The 21814-nt window shown below is 43.8% G+C and overlaps 1 protein-coding gene across 6 annotated transcripts in view; it reads right to left on the bottom strand.

The window, feature by feature from the left end:
- The window catches only part of LOC141145285 (uncharacterized), a 577610-nt gene extending 561799 nt beyond the window's left edge, over positions 1-15811 (bottom strand). For all 6 annotated transcript variants that reach the window (XM_073631839.1, XM_073631841.1, XM_073631840.1 and 3 more), the window contains exons 1-2: positions 15688-15811; positions 2016-2195 (exon numbers count right to left, since the gene is read on the bottom strand). In XM_073631839.1, the coding sequence (XP_073487940.1) occupies positions 2016-2195; positions 15688-15765 (258 nt within the window). In that variant the 5' untranslated portion in view covers positions 15766-15811. The remainder of the gene's footprint in view (positions 1-2015; positions 2196-15687) is intronic.
- Positions 15812-21814: the final 6003 nt, after the last annotated feature.

The raw sequence follows: 21814 nt of genomic DNA, 5'->3' as shown, positions 1-21814 counted from the left end.
AATTACACTCGCCTGCTTGCATTTTGCGAGCGAATTTTGAGGGCTGGCGAGGAAGGGCTGCCTGGGAGCGAGGGGGGGAGAGCACTACCGGCCAGCGGGTTGTATTGGAGTCCTTATCCCAGCGCTCGTGAAGGGGAAGAGAGAGAAGAGAGCCGGCTGGATGATCAGAGCGCGAGGGACATCACTAGCAGCTTTCATTTCAATAGCCGAGTGTTCCCAGCACTCGCTGTCACACACAGCCCTGCCTCCTGGTCCCAGGGAATTTGATAGACAGATCACCCATCCAACCCGGGACGAGGGATGTGTATCAAAGTTCCCCGGCCAGGGGGCGGGGCTGTACGGGAAGCCGAGCGGCGGGAACACACAGCAATTGAAATCAAAGCTGTTCCAGTAATGTCCCTCGGCGCTCTTATCATCTGGCCAGCAATGCTCTTCTCCTCTGCTTCCCTGCATGATGGACGCTGGTAGGCAGCACGTTGAACAAGGGCAGGCTGCATTGGTGAGCATGGATAAAGTTGCTTAATCCTGCATAAAACATTTAAGGGTAATTTCATGAGATAATTTATGAGGGCGTGTTTAGGGGTTGGGTGGGGCAACTGGTGGCGAGTAACCCTTGAGGCCTGGATAGTAGCTCAAGACTTGAAATTTTGATATATATTTTTTTTTAGCAGAGACCCTAGAGAATAAAATGGCAATATTTTATGTCACACTGTATTTGATTTTTTTGGGAGTAAAATACACTTCAATTGACTAAAAAAAAAAAAACTAAACAGTAAAGTTAGCCCACTTTTTTTGTATAATGTGAAAGATGATGTTATGACGAGAATCGTGAGAGAATAGAGATCTTTATTCTAACCAAAAAAAAAAAAAAAATCGTAATTCTCATTTTATCTAGAATCGCGTAGCCCTAGTTGAAGTAAGAAATCGAAAGGTATTTATTCATATTTACAGTAATTGCTATTAAAATAATGTTTGATGATCCTGCCTTGAAGGCCACTGTCCGCACTTCGGATGACAGGGTGACAACGCTGTGTCCCCAGTTGTGTTCCTGCATTGTTATCCTGCCACACAGGCAGGCTTATAATGGAGACTAAAATTGGCCATTTCACCACTTAATACAAAGCATGGTCCACTGTTGTCAGCATCAGGAAACACGCCCTGGATAAGGTCATGCAGCCATCACTGGAGTTCATGAACACAGGAAGTGAACACAAAGAACTTGCAGGAGAGATACAAGGTAGAACAAACAATAAAAACAGGTGAAAATTCATTTTTTTTTTTTTTAATGGCATCTGTTTAGGATAGACTTTTTATTAGCAAACTAAATGTCTTTCATTCAAGGTTTACATCCATCTTAAACCTATAGCAAGGGGAGAGGGCCGCAGGATGACAGCTTCAGAGCAAATTATCCGCACCACAATATCGATCTCACAAGGTTTTCAATCATATCTCCCAAAATACAGTAGACCAAAGCTGTCTGAAAACAGTGCAGTCATGAGTCTGGCCGTTTTACCCTTACTACCAAATTTCCATACAAATGAGCATTAAAAATCACTTGAATTACAATTCTACTACATTGGCCTTTCTGCTCATTCAAAGAAATTATAAAAAAAAAAAAAGTGCTAGCTGAAGCTATATGTTCTTCAAAAAAAAATTATGAGGCTCAGTGTATTTTAAGAGCACTGCTTCCTTTTTACTTAAAAAAAAAAAAACGCGCAGAGGGAAATTGGAATTGCTGAATTTCCTTCACGAATAATGGCCCGCAAAACATATGCTGCTGAAATTACATTAATACCTTGGATCACAATGGAGCCAAAGCTTACTAAGTGGGGACAACCCGTAACAATCGCTAATGCAGTAAATTTTAGAGCCCAAACTTCTTAAATTGCTAAGTGGTTGGAATGTGTTCTGGCTGATTGAGCCCCAGGAGGTCAGGTTCACATAGGGACTGTCTTTCACATTTTAAGACAGCAATTGCACCGCGTAATTCTGCAACGTGGGCTCATTCTAATTACCTTGCTTGCAGCAGCCCTCTTTGTGTCCTTGAGTCTGTCACCGGCCCTGTTCAGGCTTTCTTGCTGCTGATGGACTTGAGATTCCAGTGCTTGCGTCTCCCTGGTCTTTTTATGCAATTCAGATTTCAGGATCCCCAGTTCCAGGTTTAGCTCATTCATCTTAATGTCACTGCCGCTAAGCTGTAACAGATTGATGTCAGATATGTTAAAGTGAAATATGCTATAAACAGATGTTTTTAAAAAGCATCATAATTAGTTTGTGGTATTGGGATTCTAGCAAAGCCATGTGTCTGACAGAAACTCAGAATAACTTCAGCAAATGGGAATCATGCAACCGGAATCAGACCACGGACCCATATTGTTATAGAGTAATGAATGGGTGTCTGCATGTGCTCAAAATGGAACTAAAATGTGGTCATAGTTTCTGGTTCGAATTAATTACAAACAAGAACCACTTGGCTGATCTTGTCATCATGTCTTGTTGTTGTTTTCCACAGTTATGTTTACAAGTATGCTGGGATTGCTTTGCTCCGGGTCTCAGCTGAGACTGCACACAAGATTTAAAGGGCCACTAACCCATAGTCAGTAGGGATGTTACAACTAAAGGCAAAACATTCTTTTTAGTTTTGGATAGGTTGGAAATGGATTAGAACAACTGTCTGTTTTTATTGCGGTCTGCGTCCCCATTAGGGACATTCACCCTCTCTATTTGTCATTTTTAATGTTATCACTGCAAGTACAAGAAAATCCCAAATGTTGGGTTGTCCCCAGAACAGTAATGCCTCGTACACACGATCGAATTATTGGCTAACAAAACCGTGGAATTTTGTCCAAAGGGCGGTAGCCCAAACTTGTCTTGCATACACACAGCACACAATTGTTGGCCAACAAATACGAACGTAGTGACGTACTACATTGTTTTTCAGCTCTTTAGCTAATTTCGTGTTAGTAGAAGTTTGGCGAGTGTTGATTTGCACTTTTCTTTTCGCGCTTTTCAGTTCGCGTTTTTAATTTCATGCTTTTCGGTTTGTTTCTGAATGGCCGTTCGTCAACCAGACATGTTGTGGAATCAGAGGAGATAACGTGTTATTTATTATTGGCCTTGGAGTTATTGCTCTGACATTATTTTTTTGGTTGAATAATGATCCGATTTGGTATATTTTCTATATTTTTGGATGCATAGAATGCACTTTTTGGTTAAGTTCTATTGGCAGATAGCATGTCTAATTTTATTTGTTTTTTTTTTTTAATGCACAATAAAAAAATTGTGTAGAATAATACTTGGCTATGTGTTTTACTTCAAAAGACATTTTGGGAGTAGGCAGTTACATTTAAAAAAATACAATGTAAAATTGACAAGGGGCACCAACATTATTATTATTATTATTATTATACAGTATTTACATAGCGCCAACAGTTTACACAGCGCTTTACAACTTGAGGGTAAACAGTACAAATACAATACAATACAATTTGATACAGTAGGAATCAGAGGGCCCTGCTCCTTAGAGCTTACAATCTAAGAGACATAGTTGTATCTTTGATCTTAACAACTACGGGATAATGGTGTTGTGGTAACTTGCCAAAAAAAAAAAAAAAAAAACATAATATTATTCTTGATATCACTAGAAAAAAAAAATGTGTTTGCAAAAACCAGCAAAGCAGCGTCATTATTATCCCATTAAAGAAGAAGAGACTGTGCGCTGCATTTCGAGATTTCATAATTTACCACATCATGAATGTTAATTCTCTATTACAAACGCTAGTTTACAAGACCGACCACTTCCGACACGTCCTTGCTTCCGAACATGCGTGTTTATACTTTGGACTTTTGTTCGACGGACTTGTGTACACACGCTCGAAAAATCCGACAACACGCATTTGTCCGCAGAAAATTTGAGAACCTGCTAGCCAACATTTGTGCGCAGAAAGTCCGACAATTGTCTGATGGAGCATACACACAGTCGGATTTTCCTCCAACAGCCTGACATCGAACATTTCCCGTCAGAAAATCCGATCGTGTGTACGGGGCTTAACAGAGGTGAAATCTTCAATGGGGACACTATTTCTGGTGAGCTGGGAGTTTAGTTTTAGCCTCGTACACACGATCACATTTTCGTCAGGGAATGGTGTGATGACAGACTGCCTAAAATCAAACCGTTAGTACGCTCTAGCACACAATTGTTATCCAACTTTCTGCCAACAAATGTTGGATGGCAGGCTAGTAAATTTTCTTCCGACAACGGTCTGTTGTCAGATTTTCCTATCGCCTCTAAACAAGTCCATCACACAAAAGTCCAAAGTACAAACACACATTCTCAGAATCAATGCTCACCAAACACAACATTAGCAGAAGGTGCTCAAAGGATGATGCTCAAGAGCTGAAATTCCATGTAGCATATCACTACGTTCGTGTTTGTTGGCCGACAATTGTGTGCCGTTTGTATGCAAGACAACATGGCATCACATACTAGCACATTATGTTAAACTTCCCTTAAAATGAAGCTCTTCCAGCGCTAAGATATCAGAGCTGCAGGCGCTCCCATCTATACCCGTCGTGCTTCCGGGTTTGCGGACTCCGGCTCTGTGACTGGCCGGAGCTGCGATGACATCACTCCCGCACATGCGCGCGGGAGCTGACGTTGATGGCACAGGGCTCTGAAGAAACGGCACAGGTGGCCGTTCCTTCAGAGCGCATGCGCCAGTGATGTCACTGGCTGCATGTACAGAAAAATATCTCCTAAACAGTGCACGTTTAGGAGATGTTTACACTACCTATAGGTAAGCATATAATAAGGCTTACCTATAGGTAAAAGCCTGAGATGGAAGTTCCTTTCCACTTTAACCACTTGAGTCCCAGAGCCATTTTCATGTAAAAACAGACCATTTGTCTATTTACATGTTTTTCGTCTGATCCATTTTTCTTTAATGGAAGAAAAATAGGGCAATGATCTGTTAAAAAAAAACACGGATGTTGACGGAAGGGGTTCATCCATTTACATACGTTTTTCCTTAGATAAGCGTTGATGTCCGTTTTTCAACCATCAACGGATGGATGAAAAGCTGACAAAGTCTTAAGCCTCGTACACATGATCGGATTTTCCGCAGACAAAGCATCAGAATTTTGTCCAAAGGGCGTGTGCCGTGAACTTGTCTTGCATACAAACTGCACACAATTGTCGGCCAACAAACACGAGCGTAGTGACATACTGTGTGGAATTTCAGCTCTTGAGCGCCACCCTTTGGACACCTTCTGCTAATGTTATGTTTGGTGAGCATTGATTCCGAGCATACGTGTTTGTACTTTGGACTTGTGTATACACGGTAAGAAAATCTGACAACAGACCGTTGTCTGCCAAAAATTTACTAGCTTGCTAAGAAAGTTGGCCAACAATTGACTGAGGGAGCATACTAATGGTCGGATTTTATGCAAACAGTCTGTCATCACACAATTCCCAGACAAAAATCTGATCGTGTGTACGAGGCTTTAGTGTGCGGCCCAATCCTTTTTGACTTGTGAGCAGCAGAGGCAGGCTCCTGGGCTCTGGCACCTAGCTGTGCTGCAACAAGACAAAGAAGCAGTTGAGTACATGTAGTTCATCAAACGGCAAGAAAAGGTGGTCTTTCATGCCCAGCCGCCACACATGTGCGGCATAAGGTTGTTATCAGAAAGCTGCTCACTACACTCTCTCAGCACAGTGACAAAGATCTCACTGACAGCTTTGGGTCAAGACTTCCAATCAGGAGCCAGAGAGACAGGCCGCGATCAAGTGGTGAGAGCCAATCAAAGTGGTCAGGTGATACAGAAGGTGCACTGTCTCTTGGGCATTAATGGCCACATAAAGCAGCCCACAGATGAGTTTTCATTCGACCAGCGGGCTGAACAAAATAAAACCATCTTGATTCCCATTGCCATTGAAGGTGGATGGGGGAATCCTCCCCGCTGAGTTATTGTATTCTGACAGTGGGGAGATTTCAGAATACACTCATCAGCACTAAAGCCGACAGCACTAACCAACCGAAAGCTTTCCAACAGGCTTGTACAGAAATCAATGAGAAGACTGACTTCTGTACAACCTCCCTGCCCATACATAAATCAACCTAATTTCAATCCACGTATGCCAGCTTTAGGCGAGGCTCACACCCATGCGAATTGGACAGCAGATTATGACCGGCTCTCTATGGAGCCGGTTCACATATCTCCGGTGCGGCTGCGAAGTGGCTTGTGCATCTTTGGCTCCGTTTCAGGGCTGAATTCAGGCAAAAATTTGTTCCTGATACAATGACCATGGACTCACCGGAACCCTGCTGCGAGCCGCATGCGTGGGAGGTGTGAACTCAGCCTTAAGAGGTTAAAATATATCTAATGATGTTTTTAATAAATGCAAAACTGCATTAACTGGTGTTTTTTCTAGTGACCTGAATTCGGCTTAAAAAAAATATTTTTAAGTGGCGTTATACTACCAAACGGTGTCAATGCTTATTCCCCAGCACAACAAAGCCTTCTGTGATTTTCAAACAATCAAGCTTTATGATATTTCAATGCAGTCCCAATAGTAATGAACAGTATCAACCTTTACTTTTCCCGTATAACAAATCTCCCGCAGTTCTATTATGCATCCCCTTTCAGCATTAGGTCGGAATTCACAGAAAAACAAGTGCTACAACAAACCTGTAAAATTACTAATAAAAAAGGAGAAAAAAAAAAAATCAGCTATAAGTGCTCATTACCAAGACACCTTAGTGATCGTCCTTCTCTCTGTAGAGTTTAAACAGTACACTAAATTACAAATGTCATTGTGGTAAAACGCCGCTGTTTATCTTTAAAAAGTAATTATGCCAGCTGACGAAGAATACCTCATTTGTAGACTACTGACTGAAAGGAACAAAATAACACGGTTTTATCTGTGATAATAAGACACAGGAAATTTGTATTATTGTAATGGGCCTCTCAGAGGTTATTCACACACCTATTATTTAACACAAATGGGTTAGGAAAAAAGATTTGAATGTGCAGATGGAAGTTCTAAAATAAGCTAAAACTTTGCTGTTAAAACATCATTTAGCAAACTTTAAAAGCAGGTCGCTATTTGTTGAGTGTTAAACTATTGGTAGAAAAAAAAATGACCCAGGGTTTAGTGAACAGTATGTTAACAATGACTATAAATATGACTGCTGGTAGTTACATCTCCTTTTTTATCTAGGGGTGCCAACCTCTCCTTCAGCCCCCATATCCAATCACTGGCTACATCTTGCCGCCTTAACCTCTGCAATGTTTCCAGAATTCGCCCCTTCCTGACTAACGACACCACAAAACAAACATATTCATTTCTTGGTTATTTCCTTCCTTGACTACAGAAACTCCCTCCTCACTCCTCTTCAGTTTATTATGAATGCTGCCGCTAGACTAATACACCTCACTAACCGATCCATGACTACTGCTCCTCTGCCATTCCCTTCACTGACTTCCCCTACCCTACCGTATAAAATTCAAAATACTAATCACAACATACAAGGCCATCCACAACATCGCCCCCAGCTACATCACCAACCTCTTCTGCAGATATCGCCCAAATTGTCCCCTCCGCTCCTCCCAGGACCTCCTGCTGTCTAGCTCCCTTGTTACCTCCTCCCATGCTCGCCTCCAGGACTTCTCCAGAGCCTCTCCCATCCTCTGCAACTCCCTGCCCCAGTGTGTCTGATCAGCCCCTACCCTGTCTACCTTTAGACGATCCATGAAAAACTCACTTATTCAGGGAAGCCTACCCCACTTCCACATAAGAACCGCCGTACCCAGGTCACCTCCATCAGATCATCCCCTGTAGCTATCACCTTTTGTACCACCTCCCCCTCCCTTTAGATTGTAGGCTCCACGAGCAGGGCACTCCCGTCCCTTCTGTATTGAACTGCATTGTAATTGTACTGTCCCCGCCCCCCCTACATTGTAATGCAAACTGTTGGCGCGATATAAATCCTGTATAATATTATTAATAATAATATCTATGCACTGATTTTCATAATTAAGCATAAAACATAACTCAGTTGGTCCAAACATTGTATACATGAATACATTTTTGGTACCCTGAAGCCAGCCATAAATAGAACGAATCAAGATTCGAACCATGTATGGGCAGGTTGAATGTACCCAAGTTGATCGATCAATCAACCTGGGTTCAACCAGTCTGTTGGATTATTATTATTATTATTATTATTATTAAAAGGCACTTATTTAGTGCTATCAATTTACACAGCGCTTTACATATACATTGTACATTCACATCGGTCCCTACCCTCAAGGAGCTTACAATCTAAGGTTCCTAACTCACATTCATATACTAGGGCCAATTTAGACAGAAGCCAAATAACCTACCAGCATGTCTTTGGAGTGTGGGAGGAAACCGGAGTACCCGGAGGAAACCCACACAGGCACAGGGAGAACATGCAAACTCCAGGCAGGTAGTGTCATGGTTGGGATTCAAACCAACAACACTTTTTACTGCTAGGCAAGAGTGCTATCCACTACACCACTGTGCCGCCCATACTGTGTTATCCCGGTGGGGATGGCTTCCCCCGCTAGAAGAACTAAATGGCTCTGCAGGAGGGATTTCCCCATTAACACTGATGGTCTTGATGGTGGAATGGAGTGATTTTCTTTCCTGCAACCATTGCTTCGTCTATGGCCAGCATTAAAGCTCATTGAAACAAAGGGGGAGATTTACTAAAACTAGAGTGCAAAATCTGGTGCAGCTGTGCATGGCGGCCAATCAGCTTCTAACTTCAGCTTGTTCATTGGGGCTGGGTTCACACCTCCGACAGATGCAGCTTGCAGCCGGGGTCCCATGCATCCCTGTTCTCCGTTTTCAGGGACGAATCAGGACCAAATTTTTGCTCTGCAGCTGCAACGGAGATATGTGAACCAGCTTCCATAGAGAGCCGGTCACAATCTCCTGTCATGCGAAATCTGGTGCAGCTCTGCATAGAAACCAATCAACCTGGAAGTTGATTGGTTTCTATGCAGAGCTGCACCAGATTTTGCACTTTCCAGTTTTAGTAAACCAACCCCCGCTGTTTTATTCCTCTTGAAAAGAGCACATCTTTGGTAGGTAGAAATGCAAAGGAAGTTTGAAAAGAGATAAATGATTGTTTATTCAACAAAGATGTGCTAAATGGTCCGGATGAATTTGTTGACACCCCTAGAAAAAGGTAATAACTAGATATTTCAAACTGGTTTTCTGTCATTTGTATCACATCTTTAATCTTGCACTCAGTTAGCCTAATTAACCCTTTTTCTGCCACAGATGTAAGGCATAAAGCAGCATAGAACTGTTTCCAGCCTGTAATGTATATATATGTATTGCAGTCGGCAAGTGATTAAAGTACCACTAAACAATATCTCTATTCTCCCAAAATAATCCATACACATCCACTATTTAATGGCCCTGTAATCTACTTTTCATGAAATCGTTTCCCTGGCTAACAATGAATGGCACCACAAGCACGACATGTGTTTTTATGTAGAGGTGCACCGAATGGAAATATTGGCACCAAAACCGAAAATGCAGGATGCACTTGGCTGAAAACCGAAACTTTTTAAAAAGTAGAAAGATTTTTCTATAAAAATTGTATTATATTTGACTTTTTAATTAAAATCAAGAATTTAAATGAATATAAAATTTATTGTTGGCCATTATTGCCACCTTTAGCGCAGGAAAAGCTTATGAAAAAGGTGTCCCTTTAAATTCTATGTATATCTTCACACTGGTCTATTGCACTTCCATTGTGGTGTTAAAAATCCGGCTTACTGCATTTTTGGTCAGTTAAACAAAAAACGCACCTCCCCGTTGAAATGCATTGAAAATGCATCAATAACTTACCCTTGTTGCGGTTTTTGAAGCAGTTTTTGAGTCACGTGACCTATGAAAAACACACAATAAGCATAGTAAAATCGTGGTAAAAAAGAAAAAAAAAAAAAATCGCCGCAAAATTGCATGCGTTTTTTGGTGCCATTATCGGCACCGTTTTCTCTTATCAGCAAAATGCAGATAACACCCTTTACAGCCGACAAAATTTTGGTGCATCTCTATTTTTTTTGCGTGTTAAATGTGCAAAATCAGGCGATTTTGTGTGCGTTCATCAAACACCATAGTGTGAATGCAACTTTACCATGTTTTTCTGCCCCCCACACCTCTCCTTTTCCCCCTCACTTCTGTTTGTTTGGAACAAGCAGTGGACTTTAGTCGCAGTGACGTGCATTGCTCCATGTACATTACACATCTCACTGTCCATTGTGCATCTTGAGTGCATGCTATGAGAGGGTGGCAAATCTCATGCATACAGTGGAATCATGGAGAATAAACGTAGCCGCCCTCTAAACAGGAAGTGAGATGACAGTAACAAGGAAAAAAAAATGGAGGGCGTTTACACAAGCATTAGCCATGTGAAAAGCAATCTGTGGCAGATTGTTCTTCAGAATCATTTGACAAGCAGTGAGGAGGCATTTTGTCACCGTTTTAATTCTATTAAAGCCCACACCGCTGTGCTGCAACCATGTGCAAAGCAGGCAGTTACCATAGCCCTATTCAGCACCAATGGGTTTAATTCTTGCCGCAGCCATAAAGCATGTGCCCACCCTTATTTGCTGCCTTTAAGGCTTAAAATGGTATTAAACCCAAAAGCAAAAATGTATTATACTGCAACTTACCAATCATTAGCTGTTTCTTTTCTTTGGCTTTTCCCCCTGTATTCACCTGTTGATCTAGCCAGTAACACACCTACTCTATTAGAGTGCCCCCACTCCAGATGAAGGAGCACAGGGGCACCTTTGGACAGCAGCATTGTCAGTCGGGTGGGGGGTAGAGTTAAAAGTATTAGCAGATTGAGACACACTAACATATTGAAGCCAAACTTCAGCTAACACTTTATAATCAGTTACAGCAAACAGTTTTTTCCTTTTGGAATAAAAGTTTTACACAAGCTGATCACTGTAACCGCTTTCCGACTGCATAACTTAGTTATACGAGGCAGAGCAGCTCCTACCTAGTAAGTGATCTGGCACTTCCCAGTAGGGGGCGCACGCACATGCCGTGGCTTTGCTTTGATTAGACACAGCACAAGTCGATCAGCGGGTGTTGGCAAATAGATGTCCACCACCACCTGATGAGCGAGGAAAGACACAGGACTATGTAAACAAGGCAGAGCTCTGTTCTGTCAGCAGGAATGTGCTGGATTTTGTTTCTCTGCAAACCACCTCATCCCTTAGGCCCCATTCACACCTCAGCGTTTTGGAGCTTGAAGCTCCAAAACGCTGGAGGAGAAAAAAAAATTTATTATTCTCTAAAAAAGTTCCAGACCTTTTTTAGTAGCTCAAATTTGGCAGTTTTGGCTTTTCTCCCCCCCCCCCCCCCCCCCCACAGAAATTAATGGAAATGCACCATTTGCGTGGTTTTGTGCGCATTCGTGCGGTTTTGCTAGAGATGCACCGAAATTTTGGAAGCCGAAAAATAGTGTTATCGGCAGAATTAAGATAAGAGAAAAGGTGCTGATATTGGCATCGAAAACGCATGTGATTTTGCCGGCGATTTTGCTCCCATTTTACTGTGCTTATGGAGTGTCTTTCATAGGTCAGGTGACTCAAAAACGTATCACGGTTGCGTTAATCATGGGTCTTCAAACTACGGCCCTCCAGTTGTTTAGGAGCTACAATTCTCATCATGCTTAGTCATGTCTGTGAATGTAAGATTTTTACAATGCCTCATGGGATGTGTAGTTCCGCAACAGCTGGAGGGCCGTAGTTTGAGATCCTTGGCGTTAATGATGTGTTCTTGCTGCACGGAAAGGTGCATTTTTTTTTTTTAACTGACCAACAAATGTAGCAAGCAGGATTACATAGAATTACATAGATATACATAGAATTTAAAGGGATACATTTTTCTTGCGCTAAACATGCCAATAATGGCCGGCGATAAATTCACATTCATTTAAATTGATGATATTAATTAAAAAGTCGAAAAATAATAAAATTACATACAAAATTATAAATATTTTTTTCAAAACTGTCACTTTTAGTTTTGGTTTTCGGCCAAGTGCATCCTGCATTTTCGGTTTTCGGTACCAAAATTTCCATTTGGTGTGCTTCTACTTTTTCCTTGATTTTCTGCTCAAATGAAAAAATGTAATAAAAAAAAATATATATAAAATAAAAAATAGGAATAATATATGAATGAATAAATATAAAATAAATACACAAATAACAAAAATCATTACAAATAAATAATAAATACATTTAATTAATATGTAATACATAAATAAATAATAATTAACCCCTAACCTTAAAGTGATATTAAAATATTTTTTGTTTAAAAATAACATGTTATACTTACCTGCTCTGTGTAGTGGTTTTGCACAGAGCAGCCCCAAACCTCAGGTCCCTCACTGGCGCTCTTGGCCCCTCCCTCCTGCCATCACAGCAAGCAGCTTGCTATGAGTGTGTCTGTGTGTCCCTCTCCTCATTGGCTCACTGATATTCACAGCAGAAGGGACCCAATGGCACCAATGTCTCAGCCAATCAGGAGGCAGAGTCCTGAACAGCTGTGCCTCTCATGCAACATTGCTGGATCAAGTTGGGACTCAGGTAACTATTAGGGGGGATGAGGGGGCTGCTGCACACTGAAGGTTCTTTATCTTAACCACTTCAATACCGGACATTTTTAACCCCCTTTCTGCCCAAGCCAATTTTCAGCTTTCAGCCCTGTAACATTTTGAATGACAATTGTGCGGTCATGCAACACTGTACCCAAATAAAATTTTTATCATTTTTTTCCCCACAAATAGAGCTTTCTTTTGGTGGTATTTGATCACCTCTGTGTTTTTTTTTTTTGTGCTATAAACAAAAAAAGGAGCGACAATTTTGAAAAAAAAAAAAAAAAAAAACACAATATTTTTTACTTTTTGCTATAATAAATATCCCAAATTTATTAAAAAAAAAAAAAAAAAAACACATTTTTTTCCTCAGTTTAGGCCGATATGTATTCTTCTACATATTTTTGGTAAAAAAAAAAAAAAAAATTGCAATAATCGTATATTGATTGGTTTGCGCAAAAGTTATAGCGCCCACAAAATAGGGGATAGATTTATGGCATTTTTATTATTTTTTTTTTTTTTTTTTTACTAGTAATGGCGGTGATCTGTGATTTTTATTGGGACTGTGCCATTGCGGCGGACAGATTGGACACTTTTGATGCTATTTTGGAACCATTGACATTTATACAGCAATCAGTGCTATAAATATGCACGGATTACTGTGTAAATGTCACTGGTAGGGAAGGGGTTAAACACTACGGGGCGATCAAGGGGTTAAATGTGTTACCTGGGGAGTGATTCTAACTGTGGGGGGGGGGTGGGACTGACTAGGGGATGAGACCGATTGGTGTTCCTATATATTAGGAACACACGATCTGTCTCCTCTCCCCTGACAGAATGTGGATCTGTGTGTGTACACACACACACACACAGATCCATGTTCCTGTTCTGTCACCAGCAATCGCGGGTGCCCAGCAGACATCGCGGCCACCAGGCACGCGCATTGGCTCCTGAGTGGCGTGCATCCCCTATACCGCCGGGAAGCCAAGGATGTCATACAATGCACGCCCAGGATGGGAGAGCCCTCCTGCGGACATCATATGACAACATGCAGGTATTGAAGAAGTGGTTAATGCATAGAATGCAAGAAGATAATAAAAAAAAATCTGCCGTTAGAACCAGTTAAAAAAATAATAATAAATTGTTATTATAATACAATAATAAACACCCAAACAAAAAAAATATGTAGTAGTAATAGTAGTAATAGTAGTAGTAGTAGCCTAACAAAAATAAAATAATAAATAACCCTAACCCATTGCCCCTAACAAAAAAAAATAATAATAAAAGCTCATAGAAAAGCTGAAAAACCTAGCAACAAATTATGCAACAGGTGATGTTTTCTCTATTGGCTAATAAAAAAAATGCAAAAGCTCATAAATGCTGCATAAAAACACACAAATTGTGCATAAAAACGCAAGTTGTGCATAGTGGCTCAGGTATGAATGCAGCCTTAGGCTGGGTTCACACTATAGAACACAGTGGCTCACAGCAGGAGTCCGGTGCGTCTCCATTCACCGTATCAGGTCCGATTTCAGCCCGAATTTTGCTTTTCAAAATTCTTGCTCTTTTTTTGTTTATAGTGCAAAAAATTAGAGGCACCAAAAGAAAGCTCTATTTGTGTAGAGAAAAGGACATGAATTTTATTTGGGTACAGTGTCACACGACGGCGCAATTGTCAGTTAAAATAACGCAGTGCCGTATTGCAAAAAATGACCTGGTCATGAAGGGGGGGGGGGGGGTAAATCTTATGGAGGTCAAGTGGTTAAACGCCCCTGTCAGTGTTAAATGGTTTGTTTAATCCCTGTAAACTGCTGGCGGGTTTGTGCTGTGAAAAACAACAGACTTGCTGGCTGGATCACCAGATGAAAATAGAAGAAAGAAAGCCTAATAAAAAGGAAACAAATGCAGGCAGCACATCTAAGGCTCCATTCACACATAAGCGCACTGCAGCGACACCTAGGGTTACCACCTCATCCCTTCAAAACCGAACACACATTAATTACACAGGTTCTGTGGCTGAATAATATGGTAATTAAACTCACTTGGTGCCTTATCTGCATTAAATTAGCCTCAGAACCTGTGCGATTCATATTCGTTCGGGTTTAAAGGGATGAGGTGGCAACTCTAGCGACACCTGCTGCACCGGCGGCCATAAGCGCTCACTGTATCACTTGGCCCCGCCCCATTGGATGTGATTGACAGCAGCGCGAGCCAATGGCTGCGCTGCTTTCAATCCATCCACTGTAACCAATCAGCGGCCAGGCTGAGCGGCGAAGAGGATGTCGGGGGTGAGCGTGGGACTTGAGGGGTCAGGTAAGTAAAACGGGGGGCGGCATTGTCGGATGTTTTTTCACCTTAATGCATTAAGTTGAAAAAACTTTTACCTTTACAACCCCTTTAAGAAATAACGGCATCGCAAATGCATCCCATGTTTTGGCTCGATCCTGCAATCACGGGCAGGATCACGCGGTTCTAGCTGCAATTCCGGTACGCTCCGGTGTGAATGGAGACTCAGAATTGGTAAGCTGCGAGATAATAAATGTGCGCCTCGGGTTTAGTACCGCTTAAAGGCCTGATGCCCACTGGGCAGAATAAATGGCGCTTTTACAGGCGTTCAGTGTTTATTTTTTCAGCCTATAAACGCACCTATCCGTCCGTGTACACAGGCGTTCTAGAAGAGCGATTACAGGCTGAAAAATATATACATGGGAAGAGTGTTTGGGCAGAAAAATGCGTGATTGCGCATAAACCTGCGTTAACGCTAAATGTGTTCTAATGGGCAGAAAAAAAAACACTATTGTGGTCAACAGAATACATTAACAATAAAAAAGAGTGCAAAATACGCCCTTTACTGCGTTTTTTAAGCATCTTTTTCCTGCCGAGTGCACAGGTGTTGGAGAAGCTAAGCAGAGTGTGAATGAGGAATATTAGAAGACAGGAATACATTGGGGAGCAGGGAGAGCTCCTCACATAGACTGCTGGTACTTGTGGTGCCCCGGTAATGACGGTGTGTATGTAATGTCCGGTGAATTACCTGCTGAGGTGACACAGTACGGAGTTCAGTCCCGGGATATGGACGGTGAGGATCTCCTGGATACAATGTATACAACATAGCCCCGCCCACTATAACTTCCACACACACGTGAGAGAACGGCCATTCAAAACTCCATGGAAGCTCCGCCCGTGTACGGCGAAAGGAGAGCGCTGATTGGCTGGCCGCCGTGCGTTGACGGTTGGGAGTTGTATACAGAGTTGTGCTCATTGTTTTCAGGAAGTTGGAGAGCAGAAGGGAGGGGGAGGAGGACTCAGTGGGATCTTCTATTCAATACAGGATTCTGCATGGCTCTATATGTGACCGCAACTACTGTATTCTATGGAGGTGACCACACATCTCCACACTGTCCTCTCGTGTATTCTATGGAGGTGACCACACATCTCCACACTGTCCTCTCGTGTATTCTATGGAGGTGACCACACATCTCCACACTGTCCTCTCGTGTATTCTATGGAGGTGACCACACATCTCCACACTGTCCTCTCGTGTATTCTATGGAGGTGACCACACATCTCCACACTGTCCTCTCGTGTATTCTATGGAGGTGACCACTCATCTCCACACTGTCCTCTCGTGTATTCTATGGAGGTGACCACACATCTCCACACTGTCCTCTCCTGTATTCTATGGAGGTGACCACTCATCTCCACACTGTCCTCTCGTGTATTCTATGGAGGTGACCACTCATCTCCACACTGTCCTCTCGTGTATTCCATGGAAGTGACCACTCATCTCCACACTGTCCTCTCATGTATTCTATGGAGGTGACCACACATCTCCACACTGTCCTCTCGTGTATTCTATGGAGGTGACCACACAACTCCACACTGTCCTCTCGTGTATTCTATGGAGGTGACCACACATCTCCACACTGTCCTCTCGTGTATTCTATGGAGGTGACCACACATCTCCACACTGTCCTCTCGTGTATTCTATGGAGGTGACCACACAACTCCACACTGTCCTCTCATGTATTCTATGGAGGTGACCACACATCTCCACACTGTCCTCTCGTGTATTCTATGGAGGTGTATTCTATGGAAGTGACCACTCATCTCCGCACTGTCCTCTCGTGTATTCTATGGAGGTGACCACACATCTCCACACTGTCCTCTCGTGTATTCTATGGAGGTGACCACACATCTCCACACTGTCCTCTCGTGTATTCTATGGAGGTGACCACACATCTCCACACTGTCCTCTCGTGTATTCTATGGAGGTGACCACACATCTCCACACTGTCCTCTCGTGTATTCTATGGAGGTGACCACTCATCTCCACACTGTCCTCTCGTGTATTCTATGGAGGTGACCACACATCTCCACACTGTCCTCTCGTGTATTCTATGGAGGTGACCACTCATCTCCACACTGTCCTCTCGTGTATTCCATGGAAGTGACCACTCATCTCCACACTGTCCTCTCATGTATTCTATGGAGGTGACCACTCATCTCCACACTGTCCTCTCATGTATTCTATGGAGGTGACCACACAACTCCACACTGTCCTCTCATGTATTCTATGGAGGTGACCACACATCTCCACACTGTCCTCTCGTGTATTCTATGGAGGTGTATTCTATGGAAGTGACCACTCATCTCCGCACTGTCCTCTCGTGTATTCTATGGAGGTGACCACACATCTCCACACTGTCCTCTCGTGTATTCTATGGAGGTGACCACACATCTCCACACTGTCCTCGTGTAGTCTATGGAGGTGACCACACATCTCCACACTGTCCTCTCGTGTATTCTATGGAGGTGTATTCTATGGAAGTGACCACTCATCTCCACACTGTCCTCTCGTGTATTCTATGGAGGTGACAACACATCTCCACACTGTCCTCTCGTGTATTCTATGGAGGTGACCACACATCTCCACACTGTCCTCTCGTGTATTCTATGGAGGTGACCACACATCTCCACACTGTCCTCTCGTGTATTCTATGGAGGTGACCACACATCTCCACACTGTCCTCTCGTGTATTCTATGGAGGTGACCACTCATCTCCACACTGTCCTCTCGTGTATTCTATGGAGGTGACCACACATCTCCACACTGTCCTCTCGTGTATTCTATGGAGGTGACCACTCATCTCCACACTGTCCTCTCGTGTATTCTATGGAGGTGACCACTCATCTCCACACTGTCCTCTCGTGTATTCCATGGAAGTGACCACTCATCTCCACACTGTCCTCTCATGTATTCTATGGAGGTGACCACTCATCTCCACACTGTCCTCTCATGTATTCTATGGAGGTGACCACACAACTCCACACTGTCCTCTCATGTATTCTATGGAGGTGACCACACATCTCCACACTGTCCTCTCGTGTATTCTATGGAGGTGTATTCTATGGAAGTGACCACTCATCTCCGCACTGTCCTCTCGTGTATTCTATGGAGGTGACCACACATCTCCACACTGTCCTCTCGTGTATTCTATGGAGGTGACCACACATCTCCACACTGTCCTCTCGTGTATTCTATGGAGGTGACCACACATCTCCACACTGTCCTCTCGTGTATTCTATGGAGGTGACCACACATCTCCACACTGTCCTCTCGTGTATTCTATGGAGGTGACCACACATCTCCACACTGTCCTCTCGTGTATTCTATGGAGGTGACCACTCATCTCCACACTGTCCTCTCGTGTATTCTATGGAGGTGACCACACATCTCCACACTGTCCTCTTGTGTATTCTATGGAGGTGACCACTCATCTCCACACTGTCCTCTCGTGTATTCTATGGAGGTGACCACTCATCTCCACACTGTCCTCTCGTGTATTCCATGGAAGTGACCACTCATCTCCACACTGTCCTCTCATGTATTCTATGGAGGTGACCACTCATCTCCACACTGTCCTCTCATGTATTCTATGGAGGTGACCACACAACTCCACACTGTCCTCTCATGTATTCTATGGAGGTGACCACACATCTCCACACTGTCCTCTCGTGTATTCTATGGAGGTGTATTCTATGGAAGTGACCACTCATCTCCGCACTGTCCTCTCGTGTATTCTATGGAGGTGACCACACATCTCCACACTGTCCTCTCGTGTATTCTATGGAGGTGACCACACATCTCCACACTGTCCTCGTGTAGTCTATGGAGGTGACCACACATCTCCACACTGTCCTCTCGTGTATTCTATGGAGGTGTATTCTATGGAAGTGACCACTCATCTCCACACTGTCCTCTCGTGTATTCTATGGAGGTGACAACACATCTCCACACTGTCCTCTCGTGTATTCTATGGAGGTGACCACACATCTCCACACTGTCCTCTCATATATTCTATGGAGGTGACCACACATCTCCACACTGTCCTCTCGTGTATTCTATGGAGGTGACCACTCATCTCCACACTGTCCTCTCGTGTGTTCTATGGAGGTGACCACACATCTCCACACTGTCCTCTCGTGTATTCTATGGAGGTGACCACACATCTCCACACTGTCCTCTCATGTATTCTATGGAGGTGACCACACATCTCCACACTGTCCTCTCATGTATTCTATGGAGGTGACCACACATCTCCACACTGTCCTCTCATGTATTCTATGGAGGTGACCACTCATCTCCACACTGTCCTCTCATGTATTCTATGAAGGTAACCACACAACTCTACAGTCCAGTGGCGGCTGGTGCTCAAAATTTTGCTCAAACAAACTGAAAAATTCTGAAAAAAGAAACCATCAATTGCAGCCTCACTGCGTCGTCAAATGCCGCCACTGTGCCCATCAATTACCACCACTGTGCCATCATGCGCAACCACTGTGCCCATCAATTGCCACCACTTTGCCATCATACGCAACCACTGTGCCCATCAATTGCTACCACTGTACCATCAAACGCCATCACTGTGCCCATCAATTGCCGCCACTGTGTCATCAAACGCAACCACTGTGCCCATCAATTGCCGCCACTGTGCAATCAAACTCCGCCACTGTGCCCATCAATTGTCACCACTGTGCCATCAAACTTCGCCACTGTGCCCATCAATTGCCGCCACTGTGTCATCAAACGCAGCCACTGTGCCCATTAATTGCTGCCACTGTGCCATCAAACGCAGCCACTGTGCCCATCAGTTGCTGCCACTGTGCCATCAAACGCAGTCACTGAGCCCATCAATTGCTGCCACTGTGCCATCAAGCGCCACCACTGTGCCCATAATTGCCACCACTGTGCCAACAAACGCCACCACTGTGCCATCAAACGCAGCCATTGCGCCCATAAATTGCCGCCACTGTGCCATCAAACGCAGCACATCAATCCCCTCCACTGTGCCATCAAATGCAGCCACTGTGCCGATCAATTGCCGCCACTGTGCCTATCAATTGCCACCACTGTGCCCATCAAATGCAGCCACTGTGCAAATCAATTGCCACCACTGTGCCCATCAAACACAGCCACTGTGCCAGATCAAATGCTCCCAATGTGCCCATCAAATGCTCCCACTGTGCCATCAAATGCTGCCACTGTGCCATATCAAATGCTCCCACTGCACCCATCAAATGCTGCCAGTGTGCCCACCGTCTACCCGGCACTTACCCTGTCTGGGTGGGGCAGCGGGTGACGACGGCGAGCGCTGTCCTCCATGCTCCTCAATGTCTTCTCCCTTCCTTTCTTCCCGTCCTCTGCTATGATTGGACACCTGATAGGCATCCAATCACAGCGCCTGTCGTTTCAGCCAATCAGGTGACGGGTAACAGACCCGAGCACCTGATTGGCGGAGGGGCGGTTCAGTGTTAGGAATGTGAATATTAATTCGCCTTTCTAACACAGCTAAGTGAAATGCGAGAGCCAACCATGGCGCTCGCTGTTTACCTTTTTTAACGCTTATTGGAGCCTCTAATAAGGTGCTAGGCTCTAATCAGGTGCTTCAAAAAAATACCCCGCCACTGTAATTCAGGCGCCCGAAAAGGTTAGATAGATTCATGCAATTCATGAATCTATCTATTGGTCATAGAGAGGGTGGCAGGAGAGAGGGGGCGGCGTCTCCACACTGTCCTCTTATGTATTCAATGGAAGTTACCACACATCTCCACACTGTCCTCTCATGTATTCCATGGAGGTGACCACACAACTCCACACTGTCCTCTCATGTATTCCATGGAAGTGACCACACAGCTCCACACTGTCCTCTCATGTATGTCATGGAAGTGCCCAAACAGCTCCCAACTGTCCTCTCATGTATTCCATTGAGTTGACCACAAAACTCCATGATGTCCTCTCATGTATTCCATGGAAGTGACCACACATTTCCACACTGTCCCTCTCATGTATTCCATAGAGGTGACCACACATCTCCACACTGTCCTCTTATGTATTCCATGGAAGTGACCACACATCTCCACACTGTCCTCTCATGTATTCCATGGAGGTGACCACACAACTCCACACTGTCCTCTCATGTATTCCACGGAAGTGACCACACAGCTCCACACTGTCCTCTCATGTATTTCATGGAAGTGCCCAAACAGCTCCCAACTGTCCTCTCATGTATTCTATTGAGTTGACCACAAAACTCCATGATGTCCTCTCATGTATTCCATGGAAGTGACCACACATTTCCACACTGTCCCTCTCATGTATTTCATAGAGGTGACCACACATCTCCACACTGTCCTCTCATGTATTCTATGGAGGTGACCACTCATCTCCACACTGTCCTCTCATGTATTCTATGGAGGTGACCACTCATCTCCACACTGTCCTCTCATGTATTCTATGGAGGTAACCACACAACTCTACAGTCCTGTGCCGGCTGGTGCTCAAAATTTTGCGCAAACAAACTGAAAAATTCTGAAAAAAACCCATCAATTGCAGCCTCACTGCGCCATCAAATGCCGCCACTGTGCCCATCAATTGCCACCACTGTGCCATCATACGCAACCACTGTGCCCATCAATTGCCACCACTGTGCCATCATACGCAAACACTGTGCCCATCAATTGCCACCACTGTACCATCAAACGCCGTCACTGTGCCCATCAATTGCCACCACCGTGTCATCAAACGCAACCACTGTGCCCATCAATTGCCGCCACTGTGCCCATCAATTGCAGCAACTGTGCAATCAAACTCTGCCACT

The sequence above is a fragment of the Aquarana catesbeiana genome, linkage group LG05 (assembly GCF_042186555.1).
Source record: "Aquarana catesbeiana isolate 2022-GZ linkage group LG05, ASM4218655v1, whole genome shotgun sequence".
Lineage (NCBI taxonomy): Eukaryota > Metazoa > Chordata > Amphibia > Anura > Ranidae > Aquarana > Aquarana catesbeiana.
Note: the sequence above shows the minus strand (reverse complement) of the source record. Positions and strands in the feature narration are given on the sequence as shown.